This window comes from Pelodiscus sinensis, chromosome 14, assembly GCF_049634645.1.
Source record: "Pelodiscus sinensis isolate JC-2024 chromosome 14, ASM4963464v1, whole genome shotgun sequence".
Lineage (NCBI taxonomy): Eukaryota > Metazoa > Chordata > Testudines > Trionychidae > Pelodiscus > Pelodiscus sinensis.
The window spans coordinates 21,666,771-21,686,080 of NC_134724.1; the positions used below are offsets into that span (position 1 = coordinate 21,666,771).

At 44.4% G+C, this 19,310-nt stretch overlaps 1 protein-coding gene across 9 annotated transcripts in view; it reads left to right on the plus strand.

Annotated features, from left to right (window-relative positions):
- Positions 1–19,310, plus strand: part of FAM227B (family with sequence similarity 227 member B) — a 225,148-nt gene that overhangs the window by 48,236 nt on the left and 157,602 nt on the right. For all 9 annotated transcript variants that reach the window (XM_075897177.1, XM_075897178.1, XM_075897176.1 and 6 more), the window contains 2 exons: positions 504–630; positions 12,505–12,645. In XM_075897177.1, the coding sequence (XP_075753292.1) occupies positions 504–630; positions 12,505–12,645 (268 nt within the window). The remainder of the gene's footprint in view (positions 1–503; positions 631–12,504; positions 12,646–19,310) is intronic.

Below are 19,310 nucleotides of genomic sequence, written 5' to 3' on the forward strand. Positions count from 1 at the left end.
TATGCCAAAATTTTCCAAAATGCTTACTTTTCATTACATATAGTGATTACTTAAACCTTAAACTATTTTTTATTCCCAATTCACTCTTCCATGCTTCATTTGAGCTCATAATGACTCATTCAGAGATTATAAATATAGTCTTTTGGAATCAGCATTTCACAATTCTTGTTCTTGCTAGCAACCTTGACTTGTACCATTTTTCACCAAGGTATTGATCATTATACCTGCTATTGTATTTGACACAGATATTTAATATTTTGTACAAATAATAAAGACAAACTATTTTTGAATGTGTTAGTTCAATGATTACAGTATGTAACATATGTTATAACATAACTTGGACCAGATTCCAGATATGTTCTAGCATTTACAGTTCAGACTGAATGCAAAATTTTGCTTTAATTTTGTTATGTAAACAGAATTATAACTATAGTGAATTTAGTACTAAAACTCATTTTGTAATCTTATAGTTATTTTATTCAGTTTAATTCTTATTTTGGCAGGTATATCCTGATTGTTTGTCACAAGTCATATATGTTTCTTTTTGTGAAGCATTTCCAGAATCCAGTAAATCTTTTGATGATGCATTTAAAGATGGATTAGTAGATTTAATTTTTCAATGGGTATCAGGTACTGTTAGTTTAAATATATTTTTGAAATGTATATATTAAGAATTACAGATTTCAATATATCTTTCCCTCATTCAGAACTTATTACTTTTACCCCCTACTAGTTTTATTAATTATTATTATTATTAATAATAATAATAAATAATTAAAATGAATGATTAATACTGACCTATTATTAAAAATACTATTGTCCAAGTATTGTCAAATAGTATTGTCAAATACTATTGTCTTCCACTATTTGATCTGAGGAAGTGGGTCTGGCCCATGAAAGCTCATCATCTAATAAACCATCTTGTTAGTCTTTAAAGTGCTACATAGTCCTGCATTTTGCTATTGTCAAAGATGCTTTTCTGAGTCTGGAACATTAATATCTCAAATTCCAACTCTTGGTTAGAGGATTGAAAACAATTGGTGGTAGATTGGAAAACAAATGGAGGTAATTTGAGCTGATAGTTCATCATAATCTCTGAGGAACAAAAGTTTTTACTTATTTAAGGAAACAATAAACATGGAACTGAATGAGGATTTATTTAAGCCAATTATTTTGTAGCTGTAGGTATCTCAGTTCTCAAGGACGTCATTTGGATTTATGGATCCCTATGCAGTATTATTCAACTGGAACCTCTATGCCCAACGGCAGTCCCAGGGGATGATGCATTTTTAGAGATATGATTTTATAATCTTCAGCAACACGCTAATGAAATATCTCTAAAGAAAATTTTAAATAAGGTCCTGTTGTGTTGACAGAAAATTCAGAAACTCACAGTGTATGCTTGGGGTTGGCAAATGCCTGTTCAATGGTTTCATTGCCACCTGAATGGCTCTTTCATAGGTTCTATGTTCTGCTAATAGGTCTGGCAGGCTTTTTCACTGCTGTGTGTGTGCAGTGAACCATATTGTCACTTTCTCTATGATCCTATGTGAAGGGACTATTCAGAAAGAATCTGTGGTGAGCACAACAATGGAGCAAAAATGAAAAATCTTCCAGACTGATTATTGGAAAAGAATACAGGCAGAGACAGACAGTGTGAATTATCTGTTTTGGAGGGAGCACAAGAACATCTTACCCCTGAATTAATTGTAAATGTCCTATGAAAATACTTGGAACTGGAAAGCCTTGGATGAATGCAATTTTTTTCCAGGAGATTTTTTTTAATTTTCTATAAAGATTATAACAGGGACCAAGCTGTGTCTATTCTAATAGACCTCCTTTGGCAGAAGAATTTGATTTGAAATTTGTATTATTAATAAATGTATGATGGACTATTACCAAGGTACGTTAATAATCTGTAGCTTTTATTGAACACTATACCTTGGAGGAAAGAGACTTTTTTTAAAGGAAATCATGCTTTATCAATCAATTAACATTCTTTGAGGGTGTCAGCAAGCACATACCCAAGGATGAGTCAGTTGATGTAGTGAAGCTGGATTTAAAAAATCTTTGGCAAGCTCCCTCAGCAACAGCTCTTAAGCAAAGTAAGCAGTTGTTGGATAAGAAGGAAGGTACTCTCATGGATACTGATTAAAATATAGGAAATGAAGGTTAGGAATGCATGCTCATGTTTCGCAATGAAGACGGGAAATAGGGTCTCCCAAGGATCCCTCTGAGATCTGTGCTGTGTAACATATTCATAAATAATTTGGAGAAGTGAACAGTAAGGGGGACAGTGAAGTGACAGAGTTTTCAGATGAAAATAATTAAGTCCATAGCTGACTGTGAAGAGTTACAAAGGGTTCTTCTAACCTTGGTGTCTGGGTAACAAAATGGAGATGAAATTCAATGGTGATAAGTGCCCATTGGAAAAAATAATCCCAACTATACATATAAAATGATAAATTCTAAATTAACTGTTGCCACTCAAGAAAAAATCTTGAATTCTTTATGATTAGTTCTCAGAAAATATTTGGTTAATGTGTAGTGGCAATCAAAAACTCTACTAAAATGTTAGAAACCCTTAGGAAAGGGATAAATAATAAAATAGAAAATATCATAATGCCTCTATAGAAAGCCCTAGTATATCCATACCTTGAACACTGTGTGTATTTGTAGTCATCCCTTCTCAAAAAGATATATTAGAATTAGAATAAGTATAGAAAAGAACAACAGATATTATTAGCTTCCATATGAGAAGAGATTAAAAAGACTGGAACTGCTCAGTTTGGAAAAGAAACTACTAAAGGGAGGATTTGATAGAGGTCTATAAAATCATGAATGGTGTTGGAGAAAATGAATAGTGAATGTTATTTACCCTTTTACCTAATACAACAAACTGAGGTCACGGAGTGAAATTAATAGGCCGCAGGTTTAAAACAAACATTAAAAAGTACGTCTTCACACTGCACACAGTTAAATTGTAGAACTCATTGTCATGGGGTGTTTTGAAGACCAAAAGTAAAACTGAATGCAAAAAAGAATTAGATAAGTTCATGGAAGATAGGTCCACCAATACCTATTAGCCTGGATGGGCAGGGACAAAACTCCATGCTCCGAGTTCCCTAAAACTTCCAGAAGCTGGAACTGGATGACAGTCAAAAATCTGTCTGTGGTTGGTTAGGAATTATATGGGGAGTGCACATGCTTGAATGCAATTACTCCATTCCCAGCCCAGAGGCTGCTGTGGGACATCTTTTCAGTGAGCCAGCAACCTTCCAGCTAGGGACTTTCACCTGACATATCCCGTACCTTAGTAATGCCCCCAAACAATCCATAGTCAGCAAAACAGGTTAAACTAAAGAAACACTTATAATCAGTTTCCTCTAGGGTATGGGACTCTTTCAGGTTACATTTACACAGCAGGGCTAAAGTCAAATTAAGTTATGCGACTCCAGCTATGTCAATTGCGTACCTCAATTCGAAATAGCTTATTTCAGCTTTTGGCACTGTCTACATAGCAGGAAATCGAAGGAAGAATACTCTTCCTTCAGCGTCCCTTACTCCCCATGAAACTAGGGTTACCATGAGTCAAAGTAAGAAGTCCTCCAGTTTTGCATTATTTTGAAATAAAGGCTTGTAGCGTATATGCACACTGTTATTTTGGAATAACATCAGTTATTCTGAAATAATGCCGCTGTGTAGAAGTACCCTCAGAGTCTACATCAGAGCTCATTGGGCTATAATGCCTCTGTTCTTTTCCCTTTCAACTCAGGGGCTCTGCATACTCCTTCCACAAGGACAGGGGCTCAGTCGGTATGCTGTCCTCTGTCCAGGGCTGGAGAAGCTGAACCATTTGTTTCTTTACAAGTGGAGTTAACTCCATTTTTAACTCCTCCTACAATCCTGGCATGATTTACAGTAGCAGCATGAGAGGATCAGTCCAGCCCAAAGCAGCTCCTTATCCCATCTATGCTAGTCAGGGTTTATGTACACTGTCACATGGGAAATATATTTTCCATAATTGCCCTGCTCTGTTCATTCCTTCAGAAGCATCTGGTTTTGGCCAGAATACTGGGAGAGTGCTAGATACTGACATAGACATACCATGCCTCTAACCCCCTATCATCCTTATATTCTTAAACTGAACTTCAGCCGGACTGTTAATTATAGATCAAGTATCAGAGGGGTAGCAGTGTTAGTCTGATTCTGCAAAAGCGACGAGGAGTCCTGTGGCACCTTATAGACTAACAGATTTATTGGAGCATAAGCTTTCGTGGGCAAAGACCCACTTCATCAGATGCATGACATAATGAAGTGGGTCTTTGCCCACAAAAGCTTATGCTCCAATAAATCTGTTAGTCTATAAAGTGCCACAGGACTCTTCATTATATATCAGATGCCAACTACTTTTGTGCTTATTTGTTTACATTTTAACCAATGTGGGCTTCACTAACCTGTGGATTGGTACTGTGTAATAAACATTGCACTTCTGGTAAACAGTAGAAATATATTTTTACATATCTGTAAAATGTCAAAAATGTTTTTTTCCAAATTTCCCCTTCTATTGAAAAGCACTGTTTTTCAGGCAAAAAATTATGTTGATATTACCAGGAGACAAGAATGCATTAAAAAGGCAAAAAAAAGAATGCATTAAAAATCTCATTTCGGGATGTTGTTCATTCAACTTCCTGCTGTGTAGACAGTGCCAAAAGCCAAAATAAGCTATTTCGACTTAAGCTATGCAATTGATGTAGCTCAAGTTCAGTACCTTATTCTGACGCTAGCCCTAAGCTGCGCAGCAGCACAGCCCTGCAGCTGCTAAATAAGCCCCACCCATTCAGGCAGCTCCATGTCCTGAACCCCTGACTGGATGGGGCTGATTAAGCAGCTGCAAGGCTGTGCTGCCCCACAGCTTAGATCAGTGGTCCCCAACTTTTTGGAGCTGCCGGGCATCCATGGGTGGGGCCTCTCACGTGCTGCATGTCCAGGGCGGGACCGCGCATGCACCGTGTGCCTGTGGGTAGGGTCGCCCATGTGCAACACACCCAGGGCCAGCACTGTGCCGCGTGCCCGGGGCAGCGGCTGCCCATGCTCCCCACGCCCAAGGCTGGCACCACGCATGTGCCACACGCCCGGGGGCGGGGCTGGCCCAGATCATTTGGCGGGCGCACATAAATGCCCTGGCAGGCACCATGGCACCACGTTGGGGACCACTGGCTTAGATGAAACCTTGACTATGGGGTATATTTTTATTGTTTCTCTGGTCAAAAAGAAAGCTAATTCCCAGTGAGAGCTGACACATTTCTCAATCTATTGTATACAGCCAAGCCCTAAGGGTATGTCTACACTACCACCCTAGTTCGAACTAGGGTGGTTAATGTAGGCAACCAGAGTTGCAAATGAAGCCCGGGATTTGAATTTCCCGGGCTTCATTTGCATATTGCCGGGTGCCACCATTTTTAAATGTCCGCTAGTTCGGACTCCGTGCCCGCGGCTACACGCGGCATGAACTAGGTAGTTCGGACTAGGCTTCCTATTCCGAACTACCGTTACTCCTCATGGAATGAGGTGTACCGGTAGTTCGGAATAGGAAGCCTAGTCCGAACTGCCTAGTTCGTGCCGCGTGTAGCCACGGGCACGGAGTCCGAACTAGCGGACATTTAAAAATGGCGGCGCCTGGCAATATGCAAATGAAGCCCGGGAAATTCAAATCCCGGGCTTCATTTGCAACTCTGGTTGTCTACATTAACCACCCTAGTTCAAACTAGGGTGGTAGTGTAGACATATCCTAAGATATAACCGGATTTGCTCCAATCCCACAGACAGAGACAAACACCTACAGGATCTATATAGAGCTTTCATAAAACTGAAATACCCACCCGGAGAAGTGAAAAAACAGATTAACAGAGCCAAAAGAGTACCCAGACATGAACTACTTCAAGACAGGCCCAAAAGAGAAAACGAAATTCCACTTGCCATCATCTACAATTTAAACCAGTCCAATGCATTATCAATCTACATTCTATCCTGGAAAATGACCCCTCTCTCTCAGAGTCCTTGAGGAAAAGGCCAGTCCTTACCTAGGCCGTGTCCACACTCAGGGGTTCTTTCGAAAAAAGTAGCCTTTTTTCGAAAGAACTTCCCCTGCGTCCAGACTCAAGCCGCGTTCTTTCGAAATTAAATCGAAAGAACGCGGCTTTTCTTTCGACGGCGGTAAACCTCGTTTCACGAGGAAGAACGCCTTTTTCGAGGGAGATCCGTCGAAAGAACGTGAGTTTGGACGGGGGGAGCCCTTTCTTTCGAAATTATTGGCCTCCAGGAAGAAGCCCTGGTGGACAATCTGGGCCATGGGTTGCACGTCTGTGGTTCCTGGCTGCAGCCATTCCTTAAAGGGACAGGCGCACCCTCACAGCCACTTGCTGCAGACAAGGAGCCAGAGCACACGGCGACCTTGCTGCAGCATGTCACAGCCCCAAGAGCGTCCTGGCCCTTCCTCCAAGCCTTCTGGGGACCCAGCCAAGGGCTCCAAGCGCCGGGCACCATCCTGGTCCGGCGCAGAGATAAAGAGCCTGCTGGAGCTGTGGGGAGAGGAGGAGGCCTTACAGGCCCTCAAAAGCCGGCGGCGAAACGCCGACATTTATGGCCGCATGGCTGAAGCCCTGGCCCAGAAGGGCCACTACCCCCGCACCCAGGACCAGGTGCGCTCCAAAGTGAAGGAGCTGCGGCAGGGCTACGCCAAAGCCAGGGAGGAGAGCTCCCGGTCTGGGGCAGCCCCCCACTACTGCCCCTACTACTCAGAGCTGGACCAGATCCTGGGTGGCAGTGCAGAAGCACGCACACCACGGAGGTTCGTGCAGTCCGGACTGGCAGACCCGGTGGTGGACGCTCCAGAGCGGGAGCTACAGCAGTCTGGAGACGGGGACATGGGCCCAGAGGAGGAGGACACCGAGGAGACGGCGACCCTCACCCTGGAGCCAGTCACCCAGACCTCTGAGGCCTCCCAGGCGTCATCTGGCACGGGAGAGGAAGCAGCAGGTGAGTACAGTGACTTTGTGTCACACCCGGGGGGGGGGGGAGGTAGGTGGGTGGGTGCACAGTGGGTGATGCACAAGGGAAACCTGTCATGCTCAGGCTGATGCCCAGGTCTCTCTCACACACACACACACACACACACACACACAGTGTGACCTTCAGAATGTCTGCTTCCCCTGTCTCAAGGGAGAGGGCATGCCCTTTTGGACAGCTGTTGCACACATGACTGATTGTGATAGAAATGTAGCCGTGTTACTCTGATCTGAGGAAGTGGGTCTGGCCCTGGAAAGCTCATCCCCTAATAAACCATCCTGTTAGTATTGTAAGTGCTACAGAGTCCAGTTTATAGGACTGATTGTGTCTTCTTCTTTTCCTCCACAGCCGGACCAGCCGTGGAAGAGGGCCGCAGCACCCCAGCCCCACCTCCATCTCCATCTCCACCTCGGAGACATGGGAGCCGCCGACACAGGCGTGTCTACGCCGACATCCTCCGGCAGCACGTCGAGGCTGTGCAGGAGCAGAACGCCATCCTGCTACAGAGGGCGGAGGCAGAGGAGCGGTGACGTGATCGGCTCATGAATGAGCTGGTCCTGCAGCGCACGGTGCTGTACGCCACCCTGAGGGAGGTCAGCGGCTTGCCTGCTGCTGTGCCTGGTCCTGCTCCTCCAGCACCCCATGACCCCACCCCACCAAACCCCCCTTCCACAACAGCATCCCTTTCCCCCCTTGGACCTCCCTCTCCCCCAGCCCCCCCAGCTCCCCAGCCCCTCTCTCCCCCTGGCCCTCCTCTCCCCCAGGCTTCCACGTCCCAAGAGCCCCCCAGCAGCCAGCCAACCGACAGGTGCATCACCCGATCCCGTAGCCGTGGAGCACCCCAAACACGAGGCCCAGCCAGGAAAGGGAAATCTGCCAAGCCCCGTTCAACCTGATCCCCTTCCCCCCTCCAGGTTTCCAGTCCTCTTCCCCCCTCCAGGTTTCCAGTCCCCTTCCCCCCTCCAGGTTTCAATCACCCCCATTACCCCAGTTAAAGCACAAACAAAGGGTTAAAGGAACTGTTTGTTTATTGTATATAGTTTGGCAACAACAAAAATGAAAAAAAATGTTGTTATGTTTGCCACATTGTTTGATAATATGTACAAAATTATAAATAAGTAAAGAGAACATTTTATTTTGAAACACACCCTGGTGTAAGTGATGTGTCCAAACTGGGTCAGGAGATGGGTTGTGGAGGGAAGCTTCTACTGGGGGCCAGGGCCCAGTCCCCAGGCAGAAGCCCCTCAGTGCACTCAGTGGCCTCCACTGGAGAATTGGTCCCGGAGGGCCTCCCGGATGCCAACTGCAGACCGGTGAGCCTGGCGGATGGCAGCTGTCCGGGGCTGGGCAAAGAGCCTCTCCTGGGCATCAGCAGCTCTCCCCCACCCTGGTAGGAAGGCCTCCCCTTTCCTCTCCACGAGGTTATGGAGGACGCAACACGCGGCCACCACCTCGGGGATGTTGGTCTCCCCCATGTCGAGGCGTGTGAGCAAGCACCGGAATCTGCCCTTTAAACGGCCAAACGCACATTCGACCTGGTTGCGAGCCCGGTTAAGGCGAGCATTAAACTGCTCCTTGCTCGCATCCAGCTGGCCAGTGTAGGGCTTCATCAGCCACGGCATCAGGGGATAGGCGGCATCAGCCTCTATGCACACCGGCATGTGCACATCCCCAACTGCAAACTGGCGATGGGGGAAAAATGTTCCTGCCTGAAGCCTCCGGTACAGGTACGAGTTCCTGAAGATGCGGGCATCGTGTGCCCGCCCTGACCACCCAACACAAATGTCCGAAAACTGTCCACAATGGTCGACCAGGGCCTGGAGGACCATAGAAAAGTAGCCCTTTCTGTTTATGAATTGGGCTGCTCGATGGGGCGGTGCACGGATGGCAATGTGTGTCCCATCGAGCGCTCCTCCACAATTGGGGAAGCCGAGGGCAGCAAAGCCGGCCATGACGCTGTCCAGATCCGGTAGACAGATGAGCCTGTTGAGCAGCTCCGAATTGATGGCCCTCACCACCTGCAGAACGAGACAGACAACAAAGTGTTAGAAGGGGTGCCTTATGTCTTAGGAGGAGAACCCACCGCCCACCTTCCCTCTCAAACAGCCCGGGAATCCCCTCCTCAGAACCCCCCCCCCCACAATTCAGGGTGAGTGGAGGAGCTCCCTCCCACTCCCACTCCACTTGGCCCTTCCTGACAGTCTCCCTTCCCCCCACCCCAAACTGTGACTGTCCCCAGACAATGACTTACCTCCATCAAGACGGCCCCGACAGTAGATCTCCCCACTCCAAATTGGTGTCCCACGGAGCGGTAGCTGTCGGGGGTTGCCAGCTTCCAGAGGGCAATGGCGACCCTCTTTTCCAGGGGGATGGCGGGCCGCAGGTGGGTGTCTTGCTGTTGCAGAGCAGGGGCGAGCCAGGTACACAGCTCCTGGAAAGTGGTCTTTCTCATGCGGAAGTTCCGTAGCCAGTCTTGGTCATCCCAGATCTCCATCACGAGCCGGTCCCACCAGTCAGAGCTGGTGTCAAACCTCCAAACACGCCTGTCCACGAAAAAGTTCGGAGGCAAGGGCAGTGTGGCTGCCGGACGGGGGAACCCCTCGTCCCTCTGGTCTGGGTCCAGTTCGGGAAGGAGCCTCATGATTGTCTCACGAAGATGCAGCAACAGCTGCAGTATGGTGGTGTGGGGCCCTCGCCTGCCCAGGGGCAGCTCTGGCTCCATGCCACAAATAAGGGTCTGCAAGCAGAAAAACCTCAAAAGAAAAAAGCTGCTGGGGTGTCCCAGGAAGCTGAGCACTCCAAAGCAGCACTGCAATGCCTTGCAAAATTCCTCAAGGGACAGCAAAGGCAGCTGCAGGAGCAGAGCAACGGGTGTTCAGGAGTGTCCCTCTCACCACGCGTCTCTGCAAAGGGCAGGCAGGCAGCACCCGGAAGGAAATGCTGCCCCCATGCCCTGACAGAAGCAGTTCCGGGTGGCTTTCAATTTCGAAAGAGCGTCCGGCAGTCTGGACGCTCTTTTTCGAAATAGCGGATCGATCTTTCGATCCGCGCATTGTAGTCTAGACGCGCTCTTTCGAAAGAGGCTCTTTCGAAAGATGCTTTCGAAAGAGGCTCTTTCGAAAGAAGCCTGCAGTCTAGTCACAGCCTAGAGACAACACCCTAACCTCAAACAAATTCTTTCTGGTAACTACGCAACACACCTACATCATAATCACCCAGGAACCCACCCCTGCAATCAGCCCCGGTGCCAACTTTGCCCACACATCTACACTAGCGATCTCATCACTAGACCCAACCACATCAGCCACCAAATCAGAGACTGATTTAACTGCACATTCACTAATGTGATCTATGCCAACAATGCCCCACTGCCATGTATATTGGCCAAACTGGACAGTCTCTGTCGGAAAGAATTAATGGACACAAATCAGATATCCAAAAAGACAATACACAAAAAACTATTGGAGAACACTTTAATCTTCCTGGACATTCATTAATGGATCTCCAAGTCACTGTATTGTTTCAGACCAATTCCACAAGCCAAATACACAGGGAAAGATTGGAACTTAACTTCATTTACAAGTTGAATTCTTATGCAAATGGTATGAACAGGGACATCTGCTGGCTTGCACACTACCTTCCACACCCTAATGACTTAACCAACCAACCCAACAATGGAGGTGCTAATTGTTCATATCAGTCTCTTGTAACTATTTGAACTATCTACTCACTGTCTCTCTCTCTCTTTTTTTTCTCCTTCTTTTCCCCTCCTTTTTTCTCTTTTTTTCCTCTCTCCCCCTTCCCCTTCCCTTATTTATTCTTGCATCTGGACTTCTAACACTCCAGTCATCTGAAGAAGTGGTTTGCACCCATGAAAGCTCATGATACCATCTACATGTTTGTTAGTCTTTAAGGTGCTACTAGTCTATTTGTTGTTTTTAAAGTTTTTCCTGTTACAGACTAACTCGGCTACCCTTCTGAAGCTTTTGAACAGCATACCTGTTAGCCAGCTGGGTGATAATTATGCACCATAACTCCCAAATGGGACTTACAGTGGGAGGAGCTGGTTAAACCCAGAGATCTAGCCTGTGATAAGTAACTACGCTAAATAGATAGTGGGTGGAGTTATCCAGAATTCAGTCAGACCAAATACCAAAAGATAACTAGAAGACCACTGCTGGGGCTTAGATTCCATATATTTCTGGCAGTGCTGAAATCTTTTGGGTTAGGGACAATAAAAAATTCAACTAGAAAGGAAATAGAAAGCCACCAGATAAAGCAAATTATACACTTCTACCAGGATAACTTATGGTCTTAACAAAATAAAAACATTTACAATGAAAGAATGTCAAGAATGGGAACAACTACAAAATAAAGTTACTTTTCCTCTCATGAAATATATATTGAGATAGCCATACACAAAATCAAGTGAAGAAAGCAGTTAATAAAAATAATAAATTAAGATAATGAAAGAAAATATCATATTGAATAGTAAAATGGATATTCAAGGTTCAAACATGGAAGGAAATAAATAAATATTGTTTTTTTATAAAATAGCACTACTCGAGTAAGTGAAAGCCTAGCATGTGCCCTAACAAACTTTGTTTATATTAGCCATGGGGAACCAAATACATGAATTTTAAATATGTTCATTTCAAAACTACTGAAGAAAAACATACATCACTATTTTTAATTCCTCAGCAGATGGTAAAATGAATAAGCATTAGTTATGCAGTTAGAGCACAAGTGCTAAAGACCAAACTGCTTTGGCAAAACCATCTAAATATCTTTCATAAAACCATAATTAACAAAATATTGTTATTCCAAATGCTGACATAAGTTAAGTCTCTGTTAATTACATAAAATAAACATTAATCTGCACAAAATACATACTGAGTGTGTCTATACTATGGGATATAGTCAAATTCAGATATGCAACTTCAGCTACGTTAATTACGTAGCTGAAGTCAATGTACCTTAACTCGATTTTTGGCGCTGTCCACACTGCAGGAAGTCGAAGGGAGAACACTCTCCCTTTGATTTCCCTTACTCCTCGTGGAAGTAGGATACAAGCTTCAACCAGAGTTCCCCTCTCAGCTTGAATTAGCATGTCTGTGAGCCTTATCTTGCAAGGTTTCATGCCTGTGCTTAACTTTAAGCATGTGAGTATGCCTATGGAAGTTATAGAAATGTAGCCGTGTTAGTCTGGTGTAGCTGAAACAAAGTCCTACAAAGTCCTGTTTTTTGTTATGGAAGTTAGTGAGACTGCTTACTAGCTTAAAGTTAAGCACATCCATAAGTGTTTGCAGATTAGGGACCTGAAAAGGAATCAAAAGTCTAAACTTCATATGAAGGATAACATGTTTGATATAGGATAGCTTTCAAAAGTAACACCAATATGCCTGTCTTTTTCTAAAGTTAACTTTTGCTTTTCAGGTCTAAAGCCACAGAAATTTGCTTGGAAGAAATGGAATTTAGATTGCCTAAAGAAGCCCACAGTAAACAGTAGCAAGAAAGATAATATTATCAAAGTACCAGTTAAGGGGTTTGTCAAACCAAAAGTAGCCATGGAAGCTTGTAAGTATTTTTAAATGGATTGCAGCATGAATATCCGAATGGAACATACAGTACTTTGCAAAGTCTAATATAATTGTCAACAGAAATCATAATTCACACTTCCATTTTATGTTGTATTGTTATTAATATGAAAAAAACTAAAATAATTTGGAACACTTGGGTTAACTCGTGTATATACCTTGCTGTTTTGCTGATATTTACATTTACACAAATCTGTAAAGAAAAAAATGAATGTGAATGTCAAATACTTAGGGCCCTACCATACATTTTTAGTCCATTACGGCCAATTTCACAGCCATAGGATTTTAAAACTGGTAAATTTCTCATTTTCAGCTATTTATACCTAAAATTCATGGTATTGTAACCTTGGGGTCCCAACCAAAAAATGAAATGGGGGGGGGGTCACAAACCTGTTGTCGGGAGGTCATGGGACTGCCACCCTCACTTCTGTTCTGCCTTCAGAGCCAGACTGTGGAGGCAGCAACCACAGAACTTTCTGCAACCACAGGAGGGTCCAAGTGGGTCTGATTTCCCCTGTGCTGCTGGGAGCTATGGTCTCCTCACCACTAGTCTTGGCCAGCTTGGGAGGGACAACACTTGCTCTTTCTCTGCATGGCTGCAAAAAGCACTGCACCCCCTGCCCCACACTCAGATTCAGGGACCTCAGGCTGCTGCCCATTCCCAAACAGCATCCTCCAGCAAGGGGAGGCACCCAGTGGTGGATCTCTCTTGTCTTTCCTCACCCCCAGCTATGCAGGAGATGGGTAAGTCCCGCCCCTCCACAGTCAGAGCTATGAAGCCTTCTTTGATGGGGCACTCAAGCAGCACAGGGAAGATACAATCCAACTCCACAATACTCCTCCAACTGCAGGAAACTCAGGCTGCTGCCTAGTCCCAGTCAGCATCCTGCAGCAGTGGGAGATACCCTGAGATGGATCTGCTCTGGTCACCCACTCTCACTGCTAAAGCAATTTGCAGGGGAGGGATAAGTCCTGTCCTTCCCCTGTCCAGTCAGAGCTAGGAAGCCTCCTTTGATCGAAGGCTCCAAGGAACAAGGGTACATCAGATTTCATGGAGAAGGGCTTATTTCATGGTCTGTGATACATTTTTCATGGCCATGAAATTGGTAGGGTCCTACAAATACAGAAAATAGATGCTGATGTGAGGGCCCCCATAGGACCATTCTACTGCTGTGCATAGATCCCTTTCCACACTTCATCCAGTGGTATATGAGTCTTCTTCTCACTCCTTCCTGATGCCCGGTTCCTATTTCCATCATTTTCCCTTCTGTTATCATCTCTCATCCTTGCTCCTAATCGGCCAGCCCATTTACCACTCCGTCCCCTAATAGCAGTATGCCTTTCTTGATCTTTCTCATTCCTTAGCATCCTACCTCAAGCCTATTCTATTAATGTCAGCATATCCCTCTTGTTCCATTTCATTTCTTGGCTCAAATGCCTCTGTTGTGGGGTGTCTCTGTTGTGTTAGAAGGTCTAAGTGTTGGCCTCCAGTCTTATAATTTATATTTCATTGTAAATTGAAAATGTATTCCCTGAGCTGCCTCCTACAATCTTTAAACTGAAGAGTTTGAATCAATCCCATCTCAGCAGAGAAAGCAGGGTGAGCTGCTTTCCCATCTGCTTCCCATTAACTCCTCTGCAGTCTCAGCAGGCTTCTTGTGTGAACTCTAAACCAGCAGTTCACAACCACTGGTCTGTGAACCCCTGCCTGCTGGGCCATGGCACATTGCCAGGCCACGCCCTCAGCTTTTAATTAGCCCTGCCCACTGGGGGTTCCCCATAAGGGAATTCCCTTCCCACCCACTTCCCCACACAGTAGCAGGGTGAGTGGGGGTAGCTGTCAGCCGAGTGTATTGCAACTACTGGGGCAGCCTCACTGTGGCCCCAGTTCCAGCTCTAATGGCTGGTATGCAGCCTGGCAGGGGCGGATATAGGGCAGGACGAGCGGGGCGGCCACCCCGGGCCCCGTGCTTCAAGAAGCCCTGCACATGCGCCGTGGAAACGGGGGGCCCCTTGAAATTGTGCTGCCCTGGGGCCCGCGAAATGGTCATCTGCCCCTACAGCCTGGCTGGTGGGGCCATGTGGAGAGCAGCTGCAGCGCTTGGCCAGGGCCAAGTACCACGTGGAAAGTGGCTGCCCTGGCTGCCAGGGCTGAGCACAATAGGAATTGAGGTAGGTTTCAACCTTTCTTGAGCTTATCAATGCAAATGAGTTGTGAAACCCAGAAAAAACGAATGGAGGATTTCACTCCCAATGTCTATTATTTCTGTAATAGATGCAGCATCAAAATGGGCCATTTGAATACGTCATGATTGGAAGCATGATAATTTCATAGCTCTCCATTCTGGGGGAGGGAGATTGAGTGTGATGGATAAAAAGTAACTCATTATAATCCTTCCAAATTGGGATCTTGTTCAGCCTGTTATTTATAATGTGACTGCAGTTGCTCATTCTCATCTTTTTGCCACCAACCCTGATGGTTTAAACAAAAAACAGGACTATGTAGCACTTTAAAGACTAACAAGATGGTTTATTAGGTGATGAGCTTTCGTGGGCCAGACCCACTTCCTCAGATCAAATAGTGGAAGACAATTGTCACAATCATATATACCAAAGGATACAATTAAAAAAAAAGGAACACCCCCCTTCTGTTCTGAAATTTGATTTGTCCTTTTCATATGTGTTCATTTTTTTAAATAACCAAAACCATGTATAACAGTTTTACCCCAAGTAGGTTGGGCAATGTCCTTTTGTTCTCAGGCTCTTAAGTCCAGCAATGTAAATGTCCCCTTCACATGTCCAACCCTTCTCTGCATCCCACTCACAGCTGCTGCTCTTGGTCAGGGCAGACACAGAGTTCAGAGCTGCATCCACATAGTTCACCTCCCACCCTGAGTGGGGAGGGCGCTAAGGAGGCATCTTATTCCACTGGTCACTCACCATCCACCTACTTGCAGCTCTTTGGCACTTCCCTGCTGGCCATTCATCTCACCTGCTGTCTGCTCATTACACCTCTCCATCACTGTCCTGCTGGCTGCTCATTATACCTGGTCTCCATTGCATCTGCCGGCAGCTCATCATGCTGCCGCTGCTCTGCTGACCACTCATCACATCTTCCGCTGGCTTGTGGTGGATTAGGCTCTGGGCCAAAACTAATTATTTCAATTCTCAGTGATTTCAGCTCTTGGCCCAAAGAACAGTCCAGCCACAAGAAATTCCAGCACCCATTGGAGTAGATTTAAAAAATAAAAGAGACTCCTTCTATCATTGAAACAGTGGGGAGAAATAGGTTGAACCAGTCTTGCAGCTCATACCTCGAGAGCATGCAGCCTGCTGACTCAGAGTTCTCCCTCCCCAGCTTAATCTCACAGGGTTCTGGAAGTGGAGCTTCTGTTCATCCAAGTTTATTTACATTGACGGTGTCTCCCCTTTGCGCCAAGTTAAACACAAACTTTCTTCTTTTGTATTCCCACAATAATTACAGACATTGCAACTAGAAGTAACACAATTTGTGACCTATCCCCAGCCAGGTTGATTACAATGATCAAAACACTATTCCATCAGCTGAATATCTAACACATCTAAGCAAAGCAGGGACAAACTGAAACAAAATACAGGACTATGTAGCACTTTAAAGACTAACAAGATGGTTTATTAGATGATGAGCTTTCGTGGGCCAGACCCACTTCCTTAGATCAAATAGTGGAAGAAAATAGTCACAGGGACAAACTGTATTTACTTAAACACACCAGAGTTTTTCTCCCATTCCACCTGGCTGCAATGGAGGCATTTATTCAGACCCTGTTTACACTTACAACTATGTAATGTCCAATGTAAAATTAAATTGATGTTACACTGGCTGTCTCTACACATTGTTCACATAAAAAAGGAGGCTTGGAGCACTTAACTTTTATTACAGAAAACATGCCTAGCCTGAATAATCTATATCTATACTATTATAAAAGGAGAGGTGTCCATCAAGCTGTCTGTCACAGTGACCATTTGAGAAGACTTGAGAAGTTTCTAGGGGGAAGCAGGCCCCTAGCTCCACCTACAGCCCTGCCCCTTCACTGAGGCCCTGCTCCCACAAAGGAAGGGGAGGAGGAGGAGCAGCACTCTGAGCATGTGCGCATCTCCTTTCCACAGGGAGGGGAAGAAAGCGTGCACCCCTGAGCATCCTCAGAGCAGCGGGGAGGGAAGAGGCTGCTCTGCCCCAACTCCCACCCCACCCCACCCCCGGGAGCTGCGGGGAGAGAGGGGGCCCTATGGCCCAAACTGGCCTAAGCCTGCCTGCCCCTGGGAACAGGCCATGTGTACATCTATTGTCACAACAGGACAGGTAATGCTAGTAATTTATAATACCAAAATAGATACAAAAAGAGACTAGTAATGGAGTTTTTTTAACAGTATCGGTATATTGAAACATGCTTTTTTGGGATTCTTTTGTTAGGGTGGACAGGCTTGTACTATTGTTTGGAATAGAGCTTAATGCAGACAGGTGTATAGTTTGATTTTCAAAAGTGCCTAAGCCGGTTAGGCACCCAATAGGAGTTATGCATATAACCTGCCAAGGTGCTACTATAATCCCCGTGGGCACTTATTTATGTCTTTAGGCACCTTACAAGCTTTGAAAATCTAACCTTCAATCAATTTTAGTGGGAGTAATGACTGCTCAATACTGCTTAAGAGGCGCTCAATACTTTTTCAGGGTCAAACCCTTTTCATCATTACTGGAAGAATATTCTAAGAATGACAGTAAAAATAACAAAATTTCATAGGTAAAGAAAGATTCTGATATCCGTATATCCTTCATTAGGGATAGGTCAAAAAGTACTGTAATTTTCAAGTATGACGTATGTGCATCTCTGTTTTTAAAGTCCTGTTCTCTTTCAGTCACCACTAAAGGAAAATATTTTATTTCTTTTTTTCATTGTGAAATGATTTCATCTTACTTCAGTTCTCTGTTCAGCTAATGGCATTAAAACCCAGCCGTTACAAGTTTAGAGCTTCCTAAAAAATTTAAGTAAGAGGATTTCTTCATGAAACAGATGTATGATAGTGGGTTCCATCTACCTTATAAACAAAATTGAAGAAAATCTCCCTTTTTAGGTCTGGAATGTGAGCAGTTATACAATTTCAGTATCTGGAATGCCTCAGGAATTACAAGCTAGATTGCGCCAGCGAATGCATTATTACCTTACTTATAAGACTGAGATTTTTAAAGCTTGATTTTCTTTATACTCCTTGAATTTTTATGTATTTTTTAAAAAAATTAGAAAGTATAAAGATATAAAATAATTTGGCTTTACACTTTGTTTTTCAGAAGCATTGTGAGGAATTTTAGTTATATGAATCATTAAAGTTAACCAAAGTCTCATGTTTAAAACCTTTTTTTTTTTTGGAAAAAATTTACTCTTTGGAGTTTCTGTTTTAAGGGGCAGGTTTGCCCTAAAAACTACTATGTAAAATTAGCAGAGTGGGATTCCATGATTATTGCCAAAAGATTACACGCCATGCCAAGCTTCGTCCTCCTCCTCTTCCTGGCTGAGCGACATGCATACACTGTCCAAGTATTGCATCATTAGGTGCACTACCACATACATGATCATGACAGTGCTTTCGTGCCAACTGGGCTCCATGCTCATGCTTCTATGGCATCTGCATAGACTACCAGGACTCTCTATGTTGAACTATGTTCGATTCTTCCCCACAGTCAAGACATGGACCTTCGACTTCACAAAATTGAGTGGTAAGAAATCAACCATATTAGATTCAATCTTATCTTGTGGTGTAGACACGCCCCTACTGATTAGTGAGAAACAGTAGATGTGATTTGTCATGATTTTAGTGAGTAAACTAGGGAAATATGATCTAGATTAAATTACCATTCAGTGAGTACACTGTTGGTTGAAAAACCATAATCAAAAAGTAATTTCAGTGGTTCACTGTTAACATGTTAATAAGGTATTTTGAAATAGGATAGAAATAAGCACAATTTGAGTAGCTCAAATTGCATATCTTGTTACAAACTACAGTGCACTGTAGACGTAGCCTTGGTTATTGGAGCAGAGCATATGCTTTTAAAATGTGTGGATGACACCAAGCTGGAAGGGGTTGAAAGCATTTTGAAAGGCAGCACTGGAATTCACAATTACCTTGACAAATTGGAGAATTGTTCCGAAAACAACAAGATCAAATTCAATACAGACAATTGCAAAGTACACTTGGGAAGAAAAAATCAAATGCATGGTAATAAAATGGTGAATAACTAGTAAGGCATTAGTAGAGGAGGAAAAGATCGGGGGCTACCGAGGATCACAAATTGAATATGGATCAAGAATGTGATACAATTGCAAAAAAGGCAAATTTAATTTTGGGATATATTAGTAATGCTTGATGAGATGGCACCAATAACATAACATAACATAACATAACATAACATAACATAACATAACATAACATAACATAACATAACATAACATAACATAACAATGGCCGTACTGGGTCAGACCAAAGGTCCATCTAGCCCAGTAGCCTGTCTGCCGACAGTGGTCAGCACCAGGCACCCCAAAGAGGGTGGACTGAAGACAATGATCAAACGATTTGTCTCCTGCCATCCTTCTCCAGCCTCTGACAAACAAAGGC